At 38.0% G+C, this 22,331-nt stretch overlaps 1 protein-coding gene across 2 annotated transcripts; it reads left to right on the top strand.

The window, feature by feature from the left end:
* Window positions 1-4,978: 4,978 nt before the first annotated feature.
* On the top strand, window positions 4,979-18,514 carry katna1 (katanin p60 (ATPase containing) subunit A 1). Of its 2 annotated transcripts, none has more exons than XM_077587847.1 (11): window positions 4,979-5,283; window positions 5,795-5,856; window positions 6,227-6,366; window positions 7,890-8,082; window positions 8,736-8,851; window positions 12,142-12,247; window positions 12,311-12,469; window positions 12,686-12,812; window positions 12,960-13,094; window positions 16,863-16,989; window positions 17,951-18,514. In XM_077587847.1, exons 3-11 carry the CDS (start codon window positions 6,350-6,352, stop codon window positions 18,147-18,149), a joined length of 1,179 nt encoding a protein of 392 aa, XP_077443973.1. In that variant the 5' UTR covers window positions 4,979-5,283; window positions 5,795-5,856; window positions 6,227-6,349; the 3' UTR covers window positions 18,150-18,514. The 2 variants fall into 2 exon arrangements, with proteins under 2 accessions (XP_077443973.1, XP_077443972.1); XM_077587846.1 differs by having other exon boundaries at window positions 4,981-5,283; window positions 5,694-5,856.
* Window positions 18,515-22,331: the final 3,817 nt, after the last annotated feature.

The following is a 22,331-nucleotide window of genomic DNA, read 5'->3' as shown; positions in this document are numbered from 1 at the left end:
TCTAAATTGCCCCTAGGTATGAGTGTGACCGTGAATTGGTTTGGATTGGATAACTTTATTCATCCTGTATTCGGGAAATTTCATTGTCACAGTAGCAAGAGGATGAGAATGAAGATACAGGAAAAGACATTTTAGACATAAATAGATAGGTAATAAATAAGTTAATTAATAAATCAATAAATAAATCAATACATCAATAAATAAATATATAAATAAATAAGCGTGTTGCTGAAATCTATATACATATATACGTCATACACACATGTACATACATATGTATAAATATACATATACATACATACTGTTACGTCCACGTGAGACGTTTTCGGCGAGGTTGGAAGGATTAGGACCCAGTCGCGGGGAAGCAGGTGGGGACGAGGCAATTTGTGCTCATAACAACAACTTTAATAACTTAGAAGGGACCTTACAAAACAACAAGGACTTGTGAAACGAAACCGTAACCAAACCGGAACATGGAGAACAAGTGACATCGAGGAGAAAGGTAGCGTGGCTGCATGGCTATGGAATATACGCAGGAATTTACGCAGGGACTTTCGCAGACGATCCGACAATGAATACCAAACTCAGTGGTGTTTAAATACACAAATCAGGAAGTAGTTATGAATCACGCAGAGCTGCGCGAACACAAGGGCAGGGCAGGAGAGACAAAACGAGAGTGGGAATAACAGCAGAGCTGCTCCTGACACATACACATAGATGTACATGTATACATGGTTATTCGTCTTCTTGTGCTCTGCAATTGGACGGACACCATTTCAGCCCTAAGTCAGCTGATCTCCAGCACCCCCCATGATCCTTGTGAGGATGAATCAGTTGAGAAAATGAATACTCTAGCAGTGAGTAATGGAAGGGAAACAGGTTGAGTGCTGTTTATTTTAATTCCTGCGGGAAGAAATATCGCTGGTAAAGTCATGTCTATTTTGGTGCAATTTATTGTTGAAAGCTGTACATTCAAAGTAGACTCTTCCTTTTTCAAACTTGCTGAATGTAGTCTTCAGGGACACTGCGACAAGGTCAGGATTACTAGGAGAGCTGAAAGAGACAGATAAAGTCGGCAATTGACAGCTCAGCATCCTTTTTTTTCTTATGGCTAAAATAGTCCGAACATATCTCAAAGCAACTTGAAAGAGAAAATACAAATATATATGTAGCTGAACCTTTCATGCCATTGGAAAACACCCTCACAGCTAAAAAAAAATCTAAATTTATTATTTGCTTTGCTTATATACTATTTCTTGGAAAAATAATGGGTTGACATGCCAAGAAAAGCAAAATGATCTTTGTGTTGTGTAACCAAGTTGTTAGGTTTATCATTATTATAAATTTGCTTGAAATATAATCATTATATATATGTGCTTGCAATGAAGCTTATTGACATTAATAAAAGGCATTTTAATACATCTCTTGCAAGAGAAATGCTCGCTCCAAAGTTAACCAAAACAACTTTGGAGGTCACTCCCCTTTTGCACCTGGACTTCTCGAGACAATGGTTCACATCAAGAGAACGGCAAATTGTTTTGGGAAGCATCAAGATGGTTCACATCGAACTGTGGATTGTTTTGGGAAGCATCGGCTTCTGAAGATGGTTCACAACAAGCGCTCTTGGGAACTGTGGATTGTTTTGGGAAGCATCGGCTTCTCAAGATGGTTTACATCAAAACTCTCTTGGGAAGATTCGACAGACCTACAATTGTTTTGAGAACTGAGATAAATTGTTATGAGACTCTAAAAATGTTTAGACGTCTGTGGGGCATGGTGTTAAATCTTATGAATAAATTAGCAAGAGAGGCATCGAGTCATCAGAATGATCTTGACCAGAGACGTTTGTGGATCGATTCTCTTCTTGCAAGAAATAAAGGATATGAGTTCAGATGCCCCTTTTATTGAAAGGTGAATTTGGGAATACCTTTTGGTGAACCTATCACAAGTAGTTTTTTGGAGTAGGTTGTAAATCTGGGGTATTTGTTACGGTCGTGGGCGGAGCGCCCCGAAGCAGGCAAACGCACAAGCCAGACATGAAGTTTTTCTGTTTATAATGAATGTCCGTTGTGAAGGGCCAGGCGAAGGTACAAGAGGAGAAGCGTAGAGGAATCGTCTTGCATAGCGTGGAGATCGATAGCTGATCCGGCGATCCGGCGATCCGGCGATCCGGCGATCCGGCGATCCGGCGATCCGGCGATCCGGCGATCCGGCGATCCGGCGATCCGGCGATCCGGCGATCCGGCGATCCGGCGATCCGGCGATCCGGCGATCCGGCAATCCGGCGATCCAGTGACATGGTCAAGCTCTGGTTGGCTCAAATAGTCCTTGATCCCCGATGAGCTGCACCTGCTATTGCTTAACCCATCAGTTGATGGACCTGTGATTGGTTGACAGGAGCAACCACCCACCTGTCTGGCCCTGGGCCTGACATTATCTTTTTAAATGAGCAATTTTCTTTTGCACTTAAGTACATTTTCTTGTCATTATTTAAAGAATTCCATTTTTGAGCCTCACAGTTTTGGGGTTGTGGGTTCGATCCCAAGTCGGTGTTCACTGTGTAGAGTTTGTATGTTCTACCCGGGCTTGCGCCAGGAAATCCGGTTTCCTCCCACATCCCAAAAATATGCTCAGCAGGCTGGTTGAAAACTCTCAATTGCCAACTGTGCCGCGGAACACTGCTGTGCCGTGAGCGATGGTCAGGTGGACGCCAGGCAGCTGTAGGGCACACAGAGAGACAGACGACCATTCGCACTCACAATCATCCCACCACCAGTGGAAATCGAGCCTGTGCTTGCCAACACCAAGGTCAGGCGAGTGAACCGCTACTCCACCAGGTAGCTTATTACAAGATTTAAATTAGATTACATTCTCTCTCTCTCATTTTCTGAACCACTTTATCCTCATTAGGGTCGCGGGAGGTGCTGGGGCCTATCCCAGCTGACTCCGGGCCAGAGGCAGGGGACACCTTGAATCGTTGGCCGGCCAATCGCAGGGCACAAGGAGACAAAGGACAACCATGCACACGCACACCCATACCCAGGGGCAATTTAGAGTGTCCAATCAGCCTATGATGCATGTTTTTGGAATGTGGGAGCAAACCGGAGTACCCGGAGGAAACCCACGCAGGCCCGAAGAGAATATGCAAACTCCACACAGGTGGACGTGACCTGGATTTGAACCCAGGACCCGAGAGCTGTGAGGCCGACGCAATAACCGCACACGACACCGGGCTGCTATCTTACATTAGATTAAACTATTATTCATCCCGTAGTCGTACTACTTTGTTGCAGTGGCAAGGTAAAAGTCTCATCTCATCTCATTTTCTGAACCGCTATATCCTCACTAGAGTCGCGGGGGTGCTGGAGCCTATCCCCGCTGATTTCGGGCCAGAGGCGGGCAACACCCTGAATCGGTGGCCAGCCAATCGCAGGGCACAAGGAGACAAACAACTATTCACGCTCACACTCATACCTAGGGGCAATTCAGAGTGTCCAACCAGCCAACTATGCATGTCTTTGGAATGTGGGAGGAAACCAGAGTACCTGGAGAAAACTCACGCAGTCCTGGGGAGAACATGCAAACTCCACACAGGTGGGCCAACCTGGATTTGAACCCAGGACCCCAGAGCTGTGAGCCCGATGTGCTAACCGAATGTACGGCATTAAAATGAAAAAATAAACAAACAGAAAAACATGTGTTGACGGATTTTGGAAGAAATGACAAGCTGTCGGGCATGGCACTTATTTTATGGAGTTGATCTCAGGTCTTTCAGTAAAGTTTTTAAATACGAATATGATTCAAACAAGATTTTATGAACAGTCGTGCTGGCACAGAAAATGGTTTTGCACTTGCTGTACCCATGAGTGTTAAAGACACAAACTCGCCCAAATAGTTTTGTCCATATAAATAATTTAGGTTTAACAGAGAAGTCGTGTCTCACCGCTGATACTGTGTATAGCTCTGAGCCTGCAAGGGACACTCCCATCGTACGATTTTGAACGAAATCGTGGCAGTAACAATCTGATTTTATTACTGTTATCTAGCAACACCTGCTGGTGGACAACGAATATGGATTAATCATACTGATTTCAAATATACCAGCTCAGGCCAGCAACACATGGACAAGCACCCCTCCCCAAAACATATAAATAAGATGGTGATAATACCTCATTTCACCTTTTTTAATATTATTCAGTCTATATTTCATCAAGATTTTTGAGAGGGAAGCACATAGTGTAATTATTAATTCATTATTTCATGTATTTTTCTTCTATGCAGTCGCAAATAATAAATTAATTATTTAAGAATAGACCCGGTGAATTGATTGTTTAGCACCTTGGCCTCACAGCTCTGGGGTCCTGAGTTCAAATCCAGGTCGATCCACCTGTGTGGAGTTTGCATGTTCTCCCAGGGCCTGTGTGGGTTTTCTCTGGGTATCCCGGTTTCCTCCCACATTTTAAAGACAAGCATGGTAGGCTGATTGGACACTCTAAATTGCCCCTAAGTGTGAGTGTGAGAGTGAATGGTTGTCTGTTTCCCCGTGCCCTGCGATTGGCTGGCCACTGATTCAGGGTGTCCCCCACCTCTGGCCCAAAGTCAGCTGGGATAGGCTCCAGCACCCCCCGCGACCCTAGTGAGGATAAAGCGGAAAATTAATAATTATGAATAGATTTCTGGATGAGGCAGGCTACGCTGTTTTGGCAATCATTTTATTTTTCTTAACTTCAATCGTCCAATCGCCAACTTTTCTTTGATCTGCTTGTATTCTTAAAATACAATCGAAAAAAAGAACTTTAATTTTTATGACGTAAAATGTTATAAATAATTCGTTTCACAAATGTGTGCTCAGTGACGGGTTTAAAACTGGTAGTACAGAAGAGTAACTTTATTCCGCAGTTTATTTTGAAAATCATTAGCGGAAGCCTGCAGCTTTTTTTCCGGTGTTTACCCCAAATAACGCTAATGATGTAGTTTCATTTTAGTTTAAATCGCTAACTTTTGTAATCGCTAGTTTGCAGTCATACTTGTTATGTTAATAACCACATAAATATTCAATATTATTTTAAGAAAAAGCGGAGTTTACGACTATGGTTGGTCATGTGACATTTGCCTTCCCTTCTAGCTCCAGGAAAGGGCGCTGTTTTCCACTTCCGTGTACCGACTGCCTGTACGACAGGGTGCCCAGTTATAAGTGCTTATCTGGTTCGCCTTCTGTTTGAATTACCACGGCGGAACTCGTCACGTCGGTCGCTGCCAGAACTGCGTGGGCTCATTTTAAAAGTTGAGTATCGTACACGTTTTGTTCGTTTTGAAGCATTACAAACTTAGTCCAAAGTCGGCCAACAGCATGGTAACCTAGCGCGAAAGATACCACAACTGTCGTCAGCGATTTTTAGCGCAGCTGATTTTTGGTTCAGACATAAATGGTAATGTGTTGTTTTTTTCCTGCCTGTCGAACGGCTATCTGTAGCCTTGACATAATTAAGTACAATTCAGTTGTGAATATCACATAAGTTGCATTCGCTTGGTAAACAAAGACAATGCAAATAACATTTACTTTCTTATGAATTCTCGATGTGATCCAAGTGTATTTCTTTTATTTGATGATCAAATATTGAATTATAATATCAGTGGAACTTACCAATTTCTCATCACCTGAGTAGATTTTGACTTAAAATATGTTTTCACAGTATGAGTTTACAAGAGATCTTTCAGAACATGAAGCTTGCCCGGGAATATGCTTTACTCGGGAACTACAACTCAGCCAGTGTTCTCTATCATGGTCTGCTAGAACAAATCAAGAAACATGTATACACCACACGGGATACCAATCTTCAACAGAGATGGCAGAAGGTAAATAACATGGAAATTAGATCTCTCATCTCATTTTCTGAACTGCTTTATCCACACTAGAATAGCGGGGGGTGCTGGAGCCTATCCCAGTTGACTTTGGGCCAGAGGCAGGGGGACACCCTGATTTGGTGGCCGGCCAATCGCAGGACACAAGGAGACAAACAACCATTCACGCTCACACTCATACCTACGGGCAATTTAGAGTGTCCAATCTGCCTACCATGCATGTCTTTGGAATGTGGGAGGAAACCGGAGTGCCCGGAGAAAACCCAAGAACATGCAAACTCCACACAGTTGGACAAAAAAATGCCCAAAAAACAACGGACCTCCTCATATCCAATCTTTTTTAATTATGAATTTCTTTCTCCAGTTGTGGCAAGAAGTTAGCGAGGAGAGCAGCCATGTTCAAGACCTCCTGTCAACACTGGAAAGTTTTCAGCTGGATGCTGTGCCTGTTAAACCAATTCATCTAAATGATTGTGATATAAGGCCTATGCCCATTGAAATAAGGTAGGATGTTACGGCCTCCATCTTTGTTTTAAAACATTTTTAATACTATCAAAAGACTCTGTTCCATACACTTAGAATCAGTTTCCACACCCACAGTTTTAGAATGATGTTGAATGTGTTCTCCGTGCATGTATGATGTGGTCCTTTTATCCAGGTTCGCCGGTCCCGGTTTAGAACCAAAAGACAGTTGTTGCACTATAAAAGAAAAATCTCTTTTGGAAAAATAGGTTAGATGAGAAGAGAAACTTTCAGTTATACGCATAGCACAGCAAATGTGAATACAATTATGTACAGGTATACAGAAGCAGTAGTATGCCTTTAAGGAAAAATTACGGAAAACTGACGGTCAGTTTCAAAAGAAAGGATGACAAATTTTACCTATCTAACCAATGTTTGGGTGTTATTTTTGTTAAATGATTGTAAACCAAAGTGAAAATATGACGAACATAAAAACTCATCAAAGCGCGGTGCAGTTGCGTAGTTCATGCAACCAACTTCAAGCGGAAATGATTAAGCGGAAGCACTGCAATGTGCACTGAAGAAGGTATGGATATTTTGAATCTGCAGGGTGTAATGCTTAAATCTACCACAAGAGAGCAGCAAGTTAACATATTTCTGGTCAGGCATAGTCATCGATAATCCTTGCAAATGGTCAAAGCTTGAGTTTACACACTTATAGAAGGTAAAGAAATTCAATCGCCCGTCTATTAGGATCCGACAGCCATTTCTGGCCACCATAAAAAAAATCAACTCTCTACATTGCACGGTTTGGACAAACGTAGCGGGAGAGTCTTAACATACACACACAGCCATCCATAAATCACGCTTTATAAGGATTATAGTTAAACATGCACACACAGACACACCAGAACCAACACAAATTCAACCCCTTAACCCTCTGTTGCCTCGCCATGATACAAATAAAGTTGAATTAAACCTTCAATAACATACATCAACATAAGTTGTTAAGAATCCTCAATGTATTTCTTAATAAATATATTAATACAAATAAGGGTAGAATAGATCATTTTGACTTTTACACTGTGTGTGAGAGAGAATTAATAAACGTTTATGAAGTTCGGGGCTTGCATTATTAAAATGCTTACACTTGCTGCAAATGAATATTGGCTTCAAATATTGGTTATTGGTCTCCTTTAACTACTAAGTATAGGTACCGAAAAAAAACATCGGTCAATCACTAATATCTACAAATTCAATGATCTCACAAGTCTTGTAGCTAAAACATTTATGTCCATTGTGTCTATTTTTAATAACCCAGCTTTAGTTTCTCTTTACCGAATTAAGAATCACTATCTGGTGGGATAGTTTTGTATGCCTTTGTCTAAAAAAATTATACAGGTACTACCGTGGACAATTTGATACAACTAGATGTGTAATTGCTTTAAAAAGCACATCTACATCCTGTAATATAATAAAAAGATAATATAATCATGCTTCAAACCTTACAGCTATGGAATAAATGAGTGCACTAGTAGAATAAATATTTTGACACTTGTCTTCAGGCATTCTCCAGGTCCTGTCAGGCGGCCTACAGCCTTGTGTAAAGACAGTAAACCAGTCAACAACCGCCTCAGTGCGGCTGTGAAAGCCCATCAGAGGCATTCACCCAGGTCGACCAATGGGGACAGGCACAAGCCCACCAAGGCCAAAACAAAAGACACGAAGGAACCTGGTGGGAAAACAAAGGAAGATAAGGTGAGGTTTCTTCGGCCCGAGAAAGTAAATCATGAGTGCCGACTTTCTGTTTTACGATCAAATGAAGATTATAGATGTATATTATATTTCCTGATTTTCCCCTTTTTAAATCAATAATTGCATTTTTTAATCTTTTTTTTTCTTTTTAGGTTTTTATTTCAAAAAGCATTTTGGTAAATCCAGAAATAAATATATACAAATATTTTCAGTTTTTCACTTTAATATTGAACATAATTAAAAATATATTTAATTTCTTCTGAAATGAAAAACAAATGATTAAAAGACGTTTTACCTTACTAGAAAAAAAGCTCATATAAACTTTTTTTTAGATATATAAAAAACTGAATATTTAGGGCTTTTTCATCCAGTTCTTTAAATCTGATTTTAAAAATAAATAAATAAAAGAATAAATCTCAGTATTATATCTAAAATGATCCGGCCCACATGTAATCGAGTTGACGTTAATGCGGCCCGCGAACCAACCCGTGTTTGACACCCTTGATTTATATTTTTGCCATAATTACACTAGCCTTAATTACAAGACTGCCTTACAATTTTGCTAGTAGTAGTTTATTATTCCTTGCATTCTGCTTCTGACAGGGTATGGTATTGAGCACCCTAGATGATTAAAGTCTGTTTTGTTTGTTTGTCAGGTCAAAGGAGATGGCCAGGATAAAGAAGGGAAAAAGTTTGATGGGACAGGATATGACAAAGACCTTGTGGAATCCCTGGAGAGAGATATCATATCTCAGAATCCTAACATTAAATGGTATGTGTTCATCTGTATTTGACTTGGTTCCTTGATGAATGCACGTTTTAAGCTTTTGTCGAACTATTTTAGATAGTTATAGTTTTCATATTCAGCCTTATGTATATTGTATATAGTCGTAATGCCGTCACAAATAAATGTACCTGTTCACATTAATGCTGTATTGGAAATAATATGCTAAAACAAGGTTAGCAATGTAAAATTACAATGGGTATACAGTTGTTCTCCTAAAATATGAGTGTGCGTGCATGTATGCCAACAGCTACATAAAATATAATATTGTTTTCACGTATCACCTGATCACCCAGTACAAACGATCATGTATGGATAAATCATAAACGTGTTGTATTATTATTGTTATCTCATGATATACCATCATATTTCCCAGTACCGACGATCATTAATGACTAACACCCATCGATTGTAATACCAATTTCATGGATTTTTGCTATGCTACGAGTCGACTGGAGAAAATAAAAGGTTGAAAACAACACATTAACGCAACTCAAACAAATATTGTAGAAGTTCAGACATGTTTGTCTTCCTCAATGCAGTGTGACCAAAGAGAGGATAAGTTGTAGTATTCCTGAAAGCAAGCTTCTCCAGAAATCAGCAGTTAGTGATTTTGAGGCATGGATCGATAATTAGAGGCGGTCCAGCGGATCAGTGGTTAGCACGCCCGCCTCACAGCTCTGGGGTCCTGGGTTCAAATCCAGGTCGGTCCACCTGTGTGGAGTTTGCATGTTCTCCCCGCGCCTGCGTGGGTTCCCTCTGGGTACTCCGGTTTCCTCCCACCTTCCAATAACGTGCATGGTAGGCTGATTAGGCGCTCTAAATTGCCCCTAGGTATGGGTGTGAGTTTGCATGGTTGTCCGTCTCCTTGTGCCCCGCGAACGGCTGGCCACCGATTCAGGGTGTCCCCTGCCTCTGTCCCGATGTCAGCTGGGATGGGCTCCAGAACCCCACTCACATGGTGCCATGTGGCCACATAATGCTCCGCATGGTGCATTTGTGGTGCCCAACGGCGTCCTTACTACTATAAAGAGTTGTGAAGTGGGCAATGTAGCGTGGATTTTGCTGAAAGGAGTCTAACTAGTGAGTACAGTAATCCCTCGAATTTCGCGGATAATGTAGACCAGACATTGCTGCGATAATTGAAAAACCACAAAGTAGCATCACCCCTATTATTACTACAATGCTACGTTTTCGCAACTATATTAAATATTACCGTTATAAGCATATGTTAATACTGTAATAAATTAATGTAAATAAAATCTATATTTAAATAAATGTAAATACTTTAAATACTGTTTTCTCACAGCAAAAATAGTTCCTCTTCACTTGATATAAATAAAAAAAAAACAGGTTAATGGGTGTTAGGTTCATCCAATTGTAGGTTTATCCTTAGGTTTTTCCAATTCAGCTTTCAATAAAAAAGGCATCTGTAGTCACATCACATTTAATTCTTGCAAGAAGAGAATACATCCGGACCGCTCGGCCGACCAAGATTATTCTAACGAGTGGCATTATGTCCTGCCCATTTAAGGCCTCAAACCAAAACAATTACAAGGTTATCGACTCAATCCAATTGCGTAAGCAAGAAACAAAACAATTCTATAATCAAGCAAACCTAGCGTCAAACTAGCGTCACAAATTAAAACAATATGCTTGATAGCCATCCGCTGACCCAACAACAATTTAAGCGTCCTTCACAGATCTTCATTGCGAACTTGCATCTGGGGAAAGGGTTGAGGCGTATCTTCCAGTAATCAGTCCTCGGAGCAAGGACTCAGTGTATTGTTTTATGTCTTTGCGAACTCGTATCTCTCGCTGGACCCAGCTGTCCTGGAGAGCGACCTTGGCGTAAGCGTTTGTCTTCGTTGAAAGCGATCAACACATATATATATATATTGTTTAATATAGTTACACATTTAGGATGAGCATTACTATTCCTAATAAGCAAATATATTGATTAATATAGTAAGCATGTATATTATAAGGCTTTATATTCATTGCAAACACATTTATAATAATGATTACTCCAACAATGGGAGTTTTAGTCCAAGTCCATTATACTTGTATAATGACAATAAAGCCATTGAATTCAATTCAAGTCCGCCTGCACAGTCCAGTAAGGAAGCCCCCTTTCAGCGAGGTACAGCTTCGGGATGAAACAGTTTAAGAACCGGTCGTGTGTGAGGGCTTTCGTGATGCAGGCTTTCCTGTTGCTTATCCAGTAGATGGGCATCAAGGCTTTGTTCCTCATTCTTAAAGCATGAGGACGCTCAAATTTGTAGATTAAGGCTGGTTTTACCATTAAGCCAGTAGCATTCTCACACATGATGAGCGTCAGACGATCCTTGTGAACCTTGAACCCGGGCACTTCCAGTTCATCTTTGAATAAGAATGTCCGGCAAGGCATCCTCTTCCAAAAAAAAGGCCAGTCTCATCCATGTTGAAAACTTGGAGGGAACTCTTCTTTGACGTACCGTTTCGCTGCCTCTTGATATGCTGAGGAGGCTTTCTCACACAGCTAAACACTTTGTAGACCATACCTCTTCTTAAACTTTTTAAACCAGTCCTTGCTTGCAATATAACTACGAGGCTAAGTGGTGGCAATTCAAAATCGAAACAGTGCTGGAATAGGCTCTGCGTAGTCTTTCTGTGCGCGATGCGAAATGTGATCCGAAGAAAAGACGTGCTTCTCGGCTGTTTGTATTGTTCGGCGCGTCATTCTTCTTCGGCGGTGAATATTGCTTCTTCTGCGCTGAGTGCCACCCATTTCAGCGCCACAGAAGTGGTGCCCTGACTTCCGCCATTTTTCATTTCCTGTCTTCCGCTTTTATATACTTAATATAACACATCACGATGTACTGAAGTCACGACTGTTGAAGCCACGAAATGGTAGAAGATCACAGTATATCTTGCAGAAAATGAAGTCTATGACAAGAATTGCCACATTTCCTTGTTATATTTTCATGTAAAGCCTCATTTTATGTTCATAATTTGTAAAGATTACCATATCTTTGAACAATAATACGTCAGCATTTTGTTACATTAAACATTCTTAAATTGAAGCATTCCTAAGTAGAGGTACCACTGTACATCTCTCCACCCCTCCAAGCACAACCATACTACTACTAAATATTGATTGAAGCTTAATTATCCTTGATTTTATAGCAGTGTTAGTGCAAAGATACTGTATATGTAACAGCATGCCTAATAATAAAAAAAATGTACTCCAGATGGTGAAGCTAAATTTAAACTAGAGGGTGATCTCATTTACTCAGGGATGACATTGCGGACCTTGGTGATGCCAAAAAACTCCTGAAAGAAGCAGTTGTGTTGCCAATGTGGATGCCAGCTTTTTTCAAAGGCATACGGAGACCATGGAAGGTACTTATTGAGATTAAAATGTGCGTGTATGGCATGACTTAATTCATAAACTCTTGGTTTCAGGGAGTGCTCATGGTGGGTCCTCCTGGAACTGGAAAAACACTTTTAGCAAAAGCTGTTGCCACTGAATGCAGGACTACTTTCTTCAATGTATCCTCATCAACGCTGACCTCGAAATACAGAGGAGAATCTGAGAAATTAGTGCGGCTGCTTTTTGAGATGGTAAGACTATTATTTTGTATTCAGGATCATATATTTGAGGTATAATAGAAAAATTGGCTACACTGTAATTGTCTGCATTTGTGCTAACATTGTAGAAGATTCCCTTTATGGGCTTAGATAACAGACTTTTTAACTAGTCAAAATGTTCACCAGGGATCAATCATTGTCAGCTGTAAATGATGAATTGACCTCGATCATGACATTATCCTTGTACAGGCCCGCTTTTATGCTCCCACTACAATCTTCATCGATGAAATTGACTCCATTTGCAGTCGAAGAGGTACATCAGAGGAACATGAGGCCAGTCGAAGAGTCAAGGCAGAACTGCTGGTGCAGATGGATGGTAAATCACTAAGATTCTCATAACAGTTACACATACAGAAGTTTTGAAGAGGTTTTCATTCTGTTTTGGCATGATGGTAAAATACTGTTTATGTCATCGGGTACGTAAAAAAGGTCAGTAGAAGCACAATTCTGTTTGTTTTGGTAGGTGTTGGTGGAGCATCAGAAACCGATGACCCATCAAAGATGGTGATGGTCCTGGCTGCCACCAACTTCCCGTGGGACATTGATGAGGCTCTGAGAAGACGTCTAGAGAAGAGGATCTACATTCCTTTGCCCACAGGTATTGTTCCTTCTAAGTCAAGATCACCCTTTGGTTCATAGGAATCCTGTGTAGCTTTTTCATGAAGTGTGTAATATTGTCCGGTTTCCTTGTATTTGCATGGATTCTGGCAGCGACATTCTGCATTAGCTGTAGCTTCTTGGCTGATTTTTAGTTCAAACCTGTAAATACATCATTGCAATTTTCCAATCTACCAAAAATAAATGCAGAGGTATGTTTTTCCATGTCTTTTTTTGGACAAAAAAAAATAATTCTGGCTACATTTTAGGTGGTAAATGGCAGATTTTGTGATGAACTTTAGATGGCTATGGAAATTTAGGTCTGAGTAAATAACTATCCTATTTTTTTTGCTTCATTTGTTGCTCTCAATGACATTGTGTAGAGGTGAGCACTGATCTTTCACTTTTCCGTATTTGGTCACCTGCGTTTCATACTTTTAGCTGGAGAAAATTCTAGCACAGTGGTGGGGAAACTATTCCACAATGGGCCGTAGTGGGTGTGGGTTTTCGTTCCAACCTATTAGAGAAAACATTTCCACCAATCAGTGGATTGCAGTCAGGTGCTTCTTATTTCAGCACGAACCTCATTATTTAAAATGTCTGTGTTGGATCAATTGGAACAAAAACCTGCACCCACAGCGGCCCTTGATGACCACTTTGCCTACCCCTGTTCTCATATCAAGTCATTGATTTGATTAAAACAATGCAATACTTAATGAGACTAAGAGACTAAAGTAATGTGGGGTAGTGTGTCCTCTGCATAGATCTGTTCCATAATCTGAGCTCAATGGAGTATGTACCGTGTAGGCCCGAATATAAGACGACCCCCTCTTTTTCAAGACTCAAGTTTGAGAAATTAATTTTTGAACATGAAATTAAATTTTTATACAGAAAATAATTACAGTAAATCTGAAACAACTAATTATAACAATATATTTGAGAGAAAATGCTTGTTATTTTGCCTTATTATGCAAAACCTCTCACATTTTAATATCTGAACATTTAAATATGTAAACTAAAGTTTAATCACATTTGTACATGAATGGCTACTGGTTTTTGAAATGTAAATGAATCAATCTACTGTGATAAAACAACCAAATTGCAATAACTATCAACCATCAGTGTTCACCATTTGCTTTAAAGATATCTAGCGCCATCTAGCGTTGCAAATGTGTATATTGTCTAGACCCCGAATTTAAGACAACTAACACTTTTTTTCAGTCTTATCGCAATGCAAAAAAACAACGTCTTATATTTGGGCCAATGCGGTAGATGTTAAATCAAAGCCGTATGAGAATGGACGCGTGAGGAACTCCCACTTGTAAATTAGGTTTGTTTGTGCATTAATGGTTTCTGATTGGCACAAAGAAAACCCTGTCTTGTAAATAAGATTTTTTACAACTAAAGCAGAGTGTCAGTGAAACCTACCCACTGTTCCAATGTGTTTAGCGGTCTGTGGCACTGAGATCCAGTTATACCAGAGCAGAAAATCGAATTATTATTTTTTTGGGCTAGTTTTGGAAATTCAAGATGCACGGACCACCCAATTTCAAGTCGCATTTTCTCTGGGCTAAAATAATTTTGCACGCTGTTTGATTTCAGTGGAAAATGAAAACAGACTTATTTTTTTATTTTATTTTTTTATTTTGCCAAAACATCAGTTTTGAATATGGGTCACATTGACTCATTTTGCTGTGTGGTACCACACTGTATGATAAAATATGTGTAGGGAAGACTGTTCAAGTGAAGAAAAATTAAAATTCTGGAGCAGAGTTTATGAAAAGACTGAAAAGAACCAAAAATATCAGTGTGCTATACACTTAACTGCATAATGTGAGGCTATAGCTGGATTATCCCTCCAGGCCCCTTAATACCAATTGGCTTCCTCGGCTCCACATTCCTATCATTCTGTCTCTCACTCTAGTCAGCCTTTTAGTATAGTTCTTTGTATTTCTCACTGAGCCCCAGTAAACAACCTGTAATCCTGTTGGAATTACTACTGTAGTCCTAAAGTGGCACAGCCAGGGATTTATTTAAGATGATTTTGCATTTCAATATGTACCATTCTATAGATGGTTATGAAACCGTTTAAGGAATCATTAAAATGTATATAAAAAAAGCTAAATATATGTGCACAAAAGTTTTAACTTTTTCTTCAGCTCTTGACGTTACATATTTTTCAATAAAATATGAAAACTGTCTTTATTTAAGCATGATTTAAAAAAAACAGTGGCACCACTACTTACAAAATTAACCCGTCGCAGAAATTATTTAATAAGTTGATTTTTTTCATAAATAGAGTTGCATTTTAGATGTAAATGCCCTATTCCAGCGGTCCGCAACCACTGGTCCGCAGATCAGTATTTTTCCGCAAGCCACTTGGTGCGTCAACTCTCAAGTATGGAGATCATGAGCTATTGTCGCAATGCACCTAAGGGTTGCCAGATCTCAAAAACTGCAAACCAATAACGCTGTAAATATAACTCACTCCGGGCGAACTTCCCACCAAACTATCTGTCAATACTACTACATCTACACACGCACTAATGTACTTTTCATGCAACACGTGTTGCAGCTCGAAACAATAAAAGGACTGCCGAGTATTTTTTGTTAATGCTACATCCTTTTTCCATTAGATGAGGTGTACACAAACTCCTATTTCTGACCAGACTGCTCTTTTCTCTTTTTTTTTTTAACAAGAGGTGCATTTCGTGTCACTCGGAGATGAGTCTCCCAAACGATTACTTCAATTGCAATGCAGAAACACAAATGATATTGACATAACACAAAGATATATTAAAAAAATCAAGTAACTTGAATATTTTGTATCTAGACATTCGTAAGTGGATGTCCTACAGTAATTCCAAATGATTTGCATTTTTTCACTTTGCTCTTTTGAATGTACAGTGGTACCTCGAGATACGATCTTAATGCGTTCCGGGACTGAGCTCGTATGTTGATTTACTCGTAACTTAAATGAATATTTCCAATTACTAAAACTAAAAACAAATTAATTCGTTTCCTACCCTCTGGAAAAACACCAAAAACCGGATATTGGAATGGAAACACGTTTTTATTTGTTCTAATTCGCCATCTATTAACAAAGTAACAAATAACTAGTGGTTTAATAGTACTAAAATTAAAATAACTTGGATTACGATGCAGACACACTCAAAAATAAATTTAATCTAACTTTACACTAAACTTAATTCTAATTGTATTTTACATTTTTATACCTTTCTCCCGGATTTGCCCCGCCTCCACTCTGACTTTCAGATGCAACCTATCGAGGGTTGTCTGCTTTTGTCTTCCCTTCAAAATATTCTGAAAATGATGCACACAACTCTCCTCACAATAGCATAACACACGACCACTTGCCAACTTGCCCGGGAAGTAGTACTCCTCTCGTATTACCGAACAAGCCCCGGCATTCGCACTGACTAATGGGGATAAACAACACTGAAAAAAATGCAACGCTCCGCCCAGTGCTCGTAGAGACATTACACGAGGGAGTTGCGACCAGAAAGACAGTGCCCATGATGTTTTTATGAGCAGCCTCTCCCATCCGCTGTATGGTCGTATATTAAAATGTGTCTCTTATCTCAAGATAAATATTTGCTCAAAATTTTACTCGTATCTCAAATTGCTTGTATGTCGGGACACTCGTCTGTAGAGGTATTACTGTAGTGTCAAATCCAGTTGCCGATAGATGACCTGTTAGGATTAATTAACACTTTTGCGTGACTGCATATCCCCAACATGTCTTCAGAAAAAGGACGAGTGGAGCTTCTTCGCATCAACCTAAAAGAGTTGGAGTTGGCCAGTGATGTGGATTTGGACAAAATTGCTGAGCAGATGGACGGTTACTCAGGGGCTGATATCACCAACGTGTGCAGGTCAGACGACAATTAGTCATCTAAAGATTACAATTTACATGTTTAGAAAGCTTCTGATTTTATAAAGATATTTTAAGTTTTATTTTCATTAATTCATCTTCTGTACCGTGAATCCTCGCAAGGGTTGCTAGAGCCTATCCCAACAGACTTCAGGCGAAAGGCCTACTACACCCTAGACTGGTCGCCAGTAAGCCGTAGGGCAGTTTTATTTTTTCATTTGACCCTTTATTTGCCAGTGGTTATAATTAGTTTTAAAAAGTTTTGCTACTGCTGCATCATTAATTGGTTGTTTAAAGAATGTCCAGCAATTTTAAGCTTCTGCTTTTTAAGCATATTTTCACCTATAGGATGTCTCTAAAATGGACAGGGCGCCCAATCAGTCGGTGCGCCTGGTTTATGCACTAAATTCAAATTTTTATATGACCCCGACTGCTTGACTGACCCGCGCTTTCAGGCGGTGCATCCTATAGGTGTGAAAATACCGTCTATAGTTGTGTTCCAGAAAGAACATATAAGAAATTTGAATTTAGTAAAGCTAGTAATAAGATTGTAATTACCTTTATAGCCACAGTTTTATAAAGTGCTTAATCAAGGAACCGCCGAATGCTAGTAGAAATGACTTAAGTTAACTTATTTTAGTGTTTCTGGTGTTGGCAAATTTGAAAGTTAAAAATAAATCTGTCCAAGTGGATAAAAGTTCTTACAAAGTTATAAATGAAAAAGCCAGTCTGAATTTGAGTTAAGGTCCTGTGAATATTGTTATGCATCTTAAAATTGAAAGTGTGCTGGGTTATTTTGTTTTGGAATCTTGGATGAAATAGTATGATTTGCCTTTGTTGTTAATGCACATAACTGTTCACATTAATGTATTTGAATTGAGAAAAATGTCTTATGAAATAGTTTTTCCCGCCAACATGTTAAGTTTTCCCTTTGTGATTTAAGTTTGTTTGTATTGCTGCAGGGATGCTTCCCTGATGGCCATGAGGCGAAGAATCGAAGGCCTCACCCCAGAAGAGATCCGCAACATCTCCGGGGACGAGATGCACATGCCCACCACAATGGAGGACTTTGAGTCATCCCTGAGGAAAGTTTCCAAATCTGTGTCAGCCTCAGACTTGGAGAAGTATGAAAAATGGATTGAGGAGTTTGGGTCCTGTTGAATGAATGAGGCATGATTCGATCTAGGAATTGAGAGACGGTTTGACCTGTTGTAGATTTGTTCATAGTCTTACTGTTATCCATCTAGTTTTTAAAATGTAAAGAAATGATTTCACATTATTTTTCTTGTGTGGATACATGTTTTTGCACCACAAACAATAGACCAGCTCATAAAAAATCCGTTGTTTTTACAGATGTTTTGAATGAAGTGTGGCAATATCCATTATATATTTCTTGCAATGCACCAAAAGGTCACTTGAACACTTTTTATCTTGCACTTGTATTTTTTTAAAAGGAACTGTGTTGTTCTTACACAGTCTAGCGAATCAAATTATAAGTTACAAATAAAGAGTGTTTTGGATGATAACTGTCTGGTGTTTAAATATAGCACTGTAATGTGTGTAGGCAGGCTTCACATTTTGTTTAACAGATCATTTTCCAGCATCTTTTTTTTTAAATAATGTAGCAGCTGACTAGTACTGTTAGGTTCACCAATAGATACGCTTTAAGATAAGGAAGACATCGGAGGCATATTCTGCTTTATCTTGTAAGAGAGAATCGATCCTGACTCGCCTTCGTCCCAGATCATTCTAAAGAATCGAATCCTCTCCTGCCCATTTAGTTGCATTAGAGTCAAAACAATTAAGGTTATCTATTCAAAATATTTAAGGTCAGAATTAAAACAAGCAAGCATCCATTCAAAACACAGGAATCAAAACAATTGCGAGTCTTTTTGAAGGGTGAACGGTATCGCAGCCTGGCCCGGAATCCAAGTCAAAACAATTAAGAGTCCTTCCCGGATCTTCATTGTGAACTTGCGACTGGGTGAGAAGTCGAGGTTTCAAAACAATTTTGATAAGTCCAACTTGATCGAGACCTTTCCCTTTGTTTATCAGGGTTGTAAGCAGATGTACTAAAGTGACCCTTTTTAGTGTCAATAAGCTAAGTTAAACAAAACATTTCCAATATATAATAATGTATAAACCTAAAGTAAGCGAAGCAGCAGATATATAATAAACCCAACAAGTACCTTCCTCTACTGTTTTTCATTTATCGACCACAATAAGACCATGTAGCTAGAGCTACAGGTCGTAGAAAAGCTATAAATGTAATTTTGCTGAATTTTAGGATGGGAATTTGGTTGTTGCGTGCAGCTGTTCACTAGGATGGGAAAAAGAATGAGACACATTGCACCTGTATGTATAAAATGTTCTATTGTTTTTTTTACTTGCCAGTTCTGCTGTCCCTTTCCTAGCAATGAAGATATGGCACCAAACAGCACAAGAACAACATAAAAGTATCCAGGGGCATGGTAACTCTGCTTGACCAATGAGGAGTCACTTCGCTTAAAAGCAAAAACAAGAAGCGCATGAGAAAAGCTAGGCAGTGACAGAGAGTAGTGTGCTTCATGAGCAAAAACACAGGTGGCGCACAAGAGAAGCTTTGCCATCGAGAGCAAAAGCCTTGGCAGTGAGATCATAAAAATTGGAATTGTAAACACTGAAAGTCTTGTTTTACTTTTCAGGTGACTTTGTTTTCTTGAATTTCATTATTTAGCTTTAAGTCTTATTTTTCCTTTTACAACTTGTAAAGTTTTGTTTAAATTGTTTTTGACACAAATATATATGTATATATATATATATATATATGTATATATCTATATATGTATATATATACATATATATATGTATATATATATACGTATATATATAGACATATACATATATGTATATGTATATATATGTATATGTATGTATATATATGTATATGTGTATATATATGTATGTATATATATATATGTATATATATGTGTATGTATATATGTGTATGTATATATGTGTATGTATATGTGTATGTATATATGTGTATGTATATATGTGTATGTATATATATGTGTATGTATATATATGTGTATGTATATATATGTGTATGTATATATATGTGTATGTATATATATGTGTATGTATATATATATATGTGTATGTATATATATGTGTATGTATATATATATGTGTATGTATATATATATGTGTATGTATATATATATGTGTATGTATATATATATGTGTATGTATATATATATGTGTATGTATATATATATGTGTATGTATATATATATGTGTATGTATATATATATGTGTATGTATATATATATGTGTATGTATATATATATATGTGTATGTATATATATATGTGTATGTATATATATATGTGTATGTATATATATATATGTGTATGTATATATATATATGTGTATGTATATATATATATGTGTATGTATATATATGTGTATGTATATGTGTATGTATGTATATGTGTATGTATGTATGTATATGTGTATGTATGTATGTATATGTGTATGTATGTATGTATATGTGTATGTATGTATGTATATGTGTATGTATGTATGTATATGTGTATGTATGTATGTATATGTGTATGTATGTATATATATGTGTATGTATATATATGTGTATGTATATATATGTGTATGTATATATGTGTATGTATATATATGTGTATGTATGTATATATATGTGTATGTATGTATATATATGTGTATGTATGTATATATGTGTATGTATGTATATATGTGTATGTATATATATATGTGTATGTATATATATGTGTATGTATATATATGTGTATGTATATATATGTGTATGTATATATGTGTATGTATATATATGTGTATGTATATATATATATAGATGTGTATGTATATATATGTGTATGTATATATATGTGTATGTATATATGTGTATGTATATATATGTGTATGTATATATATATATAGATGTGTATGTATATATATGTGTATGTATATATATGTGTATATGTGTGTGTATATATGTGTGTGTATATGTGTGTGTATATATGTGCGTGTATATATGTGCGCGTGTATATGTGCGCGTGTATATGTGCGTGTGTATATGTGCGTGTATATATGTGTGTATATATATGTGTGTATATGTGTATGTGTATATGTGTATATGTGTGTATGTGTATGTATATGTGTATATGTGTATATGTGTATATGTGTATATGTGTATGTATGTGTATGTATATGTGTATGTATATGTGTATGTATATGTATATGTATATGTATATGTATATGTATATGTATATATTTATATGTATATATATATATATATATATATATATATATATATATATATATATATATATATATATATATATCAGTGGCGGTCCGTGCATTTTGGGGTAGCGCCTTCTGCTATCGGAATCAATCCAACCCTCAAAAACTTTTATGGCTATAAAACCTCTACAGCAGCTACAGCTGCGACACATAAAAAAATCATCATTAATAACCTCTTACAATTGAAATATTATTTAGGAATATAGCCATATTTTACTCACCAAAAATCCTTTTTAACAGTACACAATATCCATCCTCCTTTCTTTCTTCTTTTCTATCGGCATCGAAGCTAATGCTGAAAGTCGAGTTTCTGACATAGTCCGTCTTGAAAATGGCTTTAAATCAACACAATATATTTACTTGTGCAGCTTGCTCCCAATACAGTTTGGTAGCTCTTTGTAGTTAGCACACTGAAAGTACCGCACACACCCTTTTCCCGGCTGTAACAGGGTAGCTTGCTTCGTAGTTGTCCGACCTTTCTTAATGATGTCCAGCTTTTCTTGAAAAGTCTGTCTTGAAAATGGCTTTGACAGTAAATCTGCAAACAAATCCATTTCTTCTCCTCCTTCAACCATTGCAGGTTGACAAAACCGCTATTAAATCAACAACAATATATTTGCTTGTGCAGCTCGCTTCAGATACAGTTTGGTAGCTCTGGCTAGTCCACGCTATCACTAGCCAATCATAGTTGGTGAAAGCGATGACGTATCCCTACGCCTGCGAGAAGGCATTGTGGTGTCGCCAACTTGAAATCTAATTGGTTAAAGTAACAGTTTTATCGACGCTTGTTTTATGCAGCAGAGCTTGCAGAACTGATTTTGAAGGCCTTAAGGCAGATTTCTGACCCTGGCAACAAATAATAGCTGAAATGGGATTGGTTAGATGCTTAAATATGAAAACACATATCTGGAAGCAGCGCGACCAGGGGGAAAGCAATGAAAGGAAGCTGACAGACAATTTGGAATTATTTAATAAGTATTCATAGACAAAACATGATTAACATCAGTCTGTGATTCAGATATTT

This window comes from Stigmatopora argus, chromosome 19, assembly GCF_051989625.1.
Source record: "Stigmatopora argus isolate UIUO_Sarg chromosome 19, RoL_Sarg_1.0, whole genome shotgun sequence".
Classification (NCBI taxonomy): Eukaryota; Metazoa; Chordata; class Actinopteri; order Syngnathiformes; family Syngnathidae; genus Stigmatopora; species Stigmatopora argus.
This window is presented reverse-complemented; position numbering and strand designations above follow the sequence as displayed.

Bases quoted from the DNA above. Each gene is read 5' to 3' on its own strand.
- katna1 (XM_077587846.1), top strand. From the start codon at position 5,695: ATGAGTTTACAAGAGATCTTTCAGAACATGAAGCTTGCCCGGGAATAT. The intron at 13,095-16,862 runs GTATTGTTCCTT...ACATGTCTTCAG, and splicing joins CTACATTCCTTTGCCCACAG to AAAAAGGACGAGTGGAGCTT. The intron at 16,990-17,950 runs GTCAGACGACAA...GTATTGCTGCAG, and splicing joins GATATCACCAACGTGTGCAG to GGATGCTTCCCTGATGGCCA.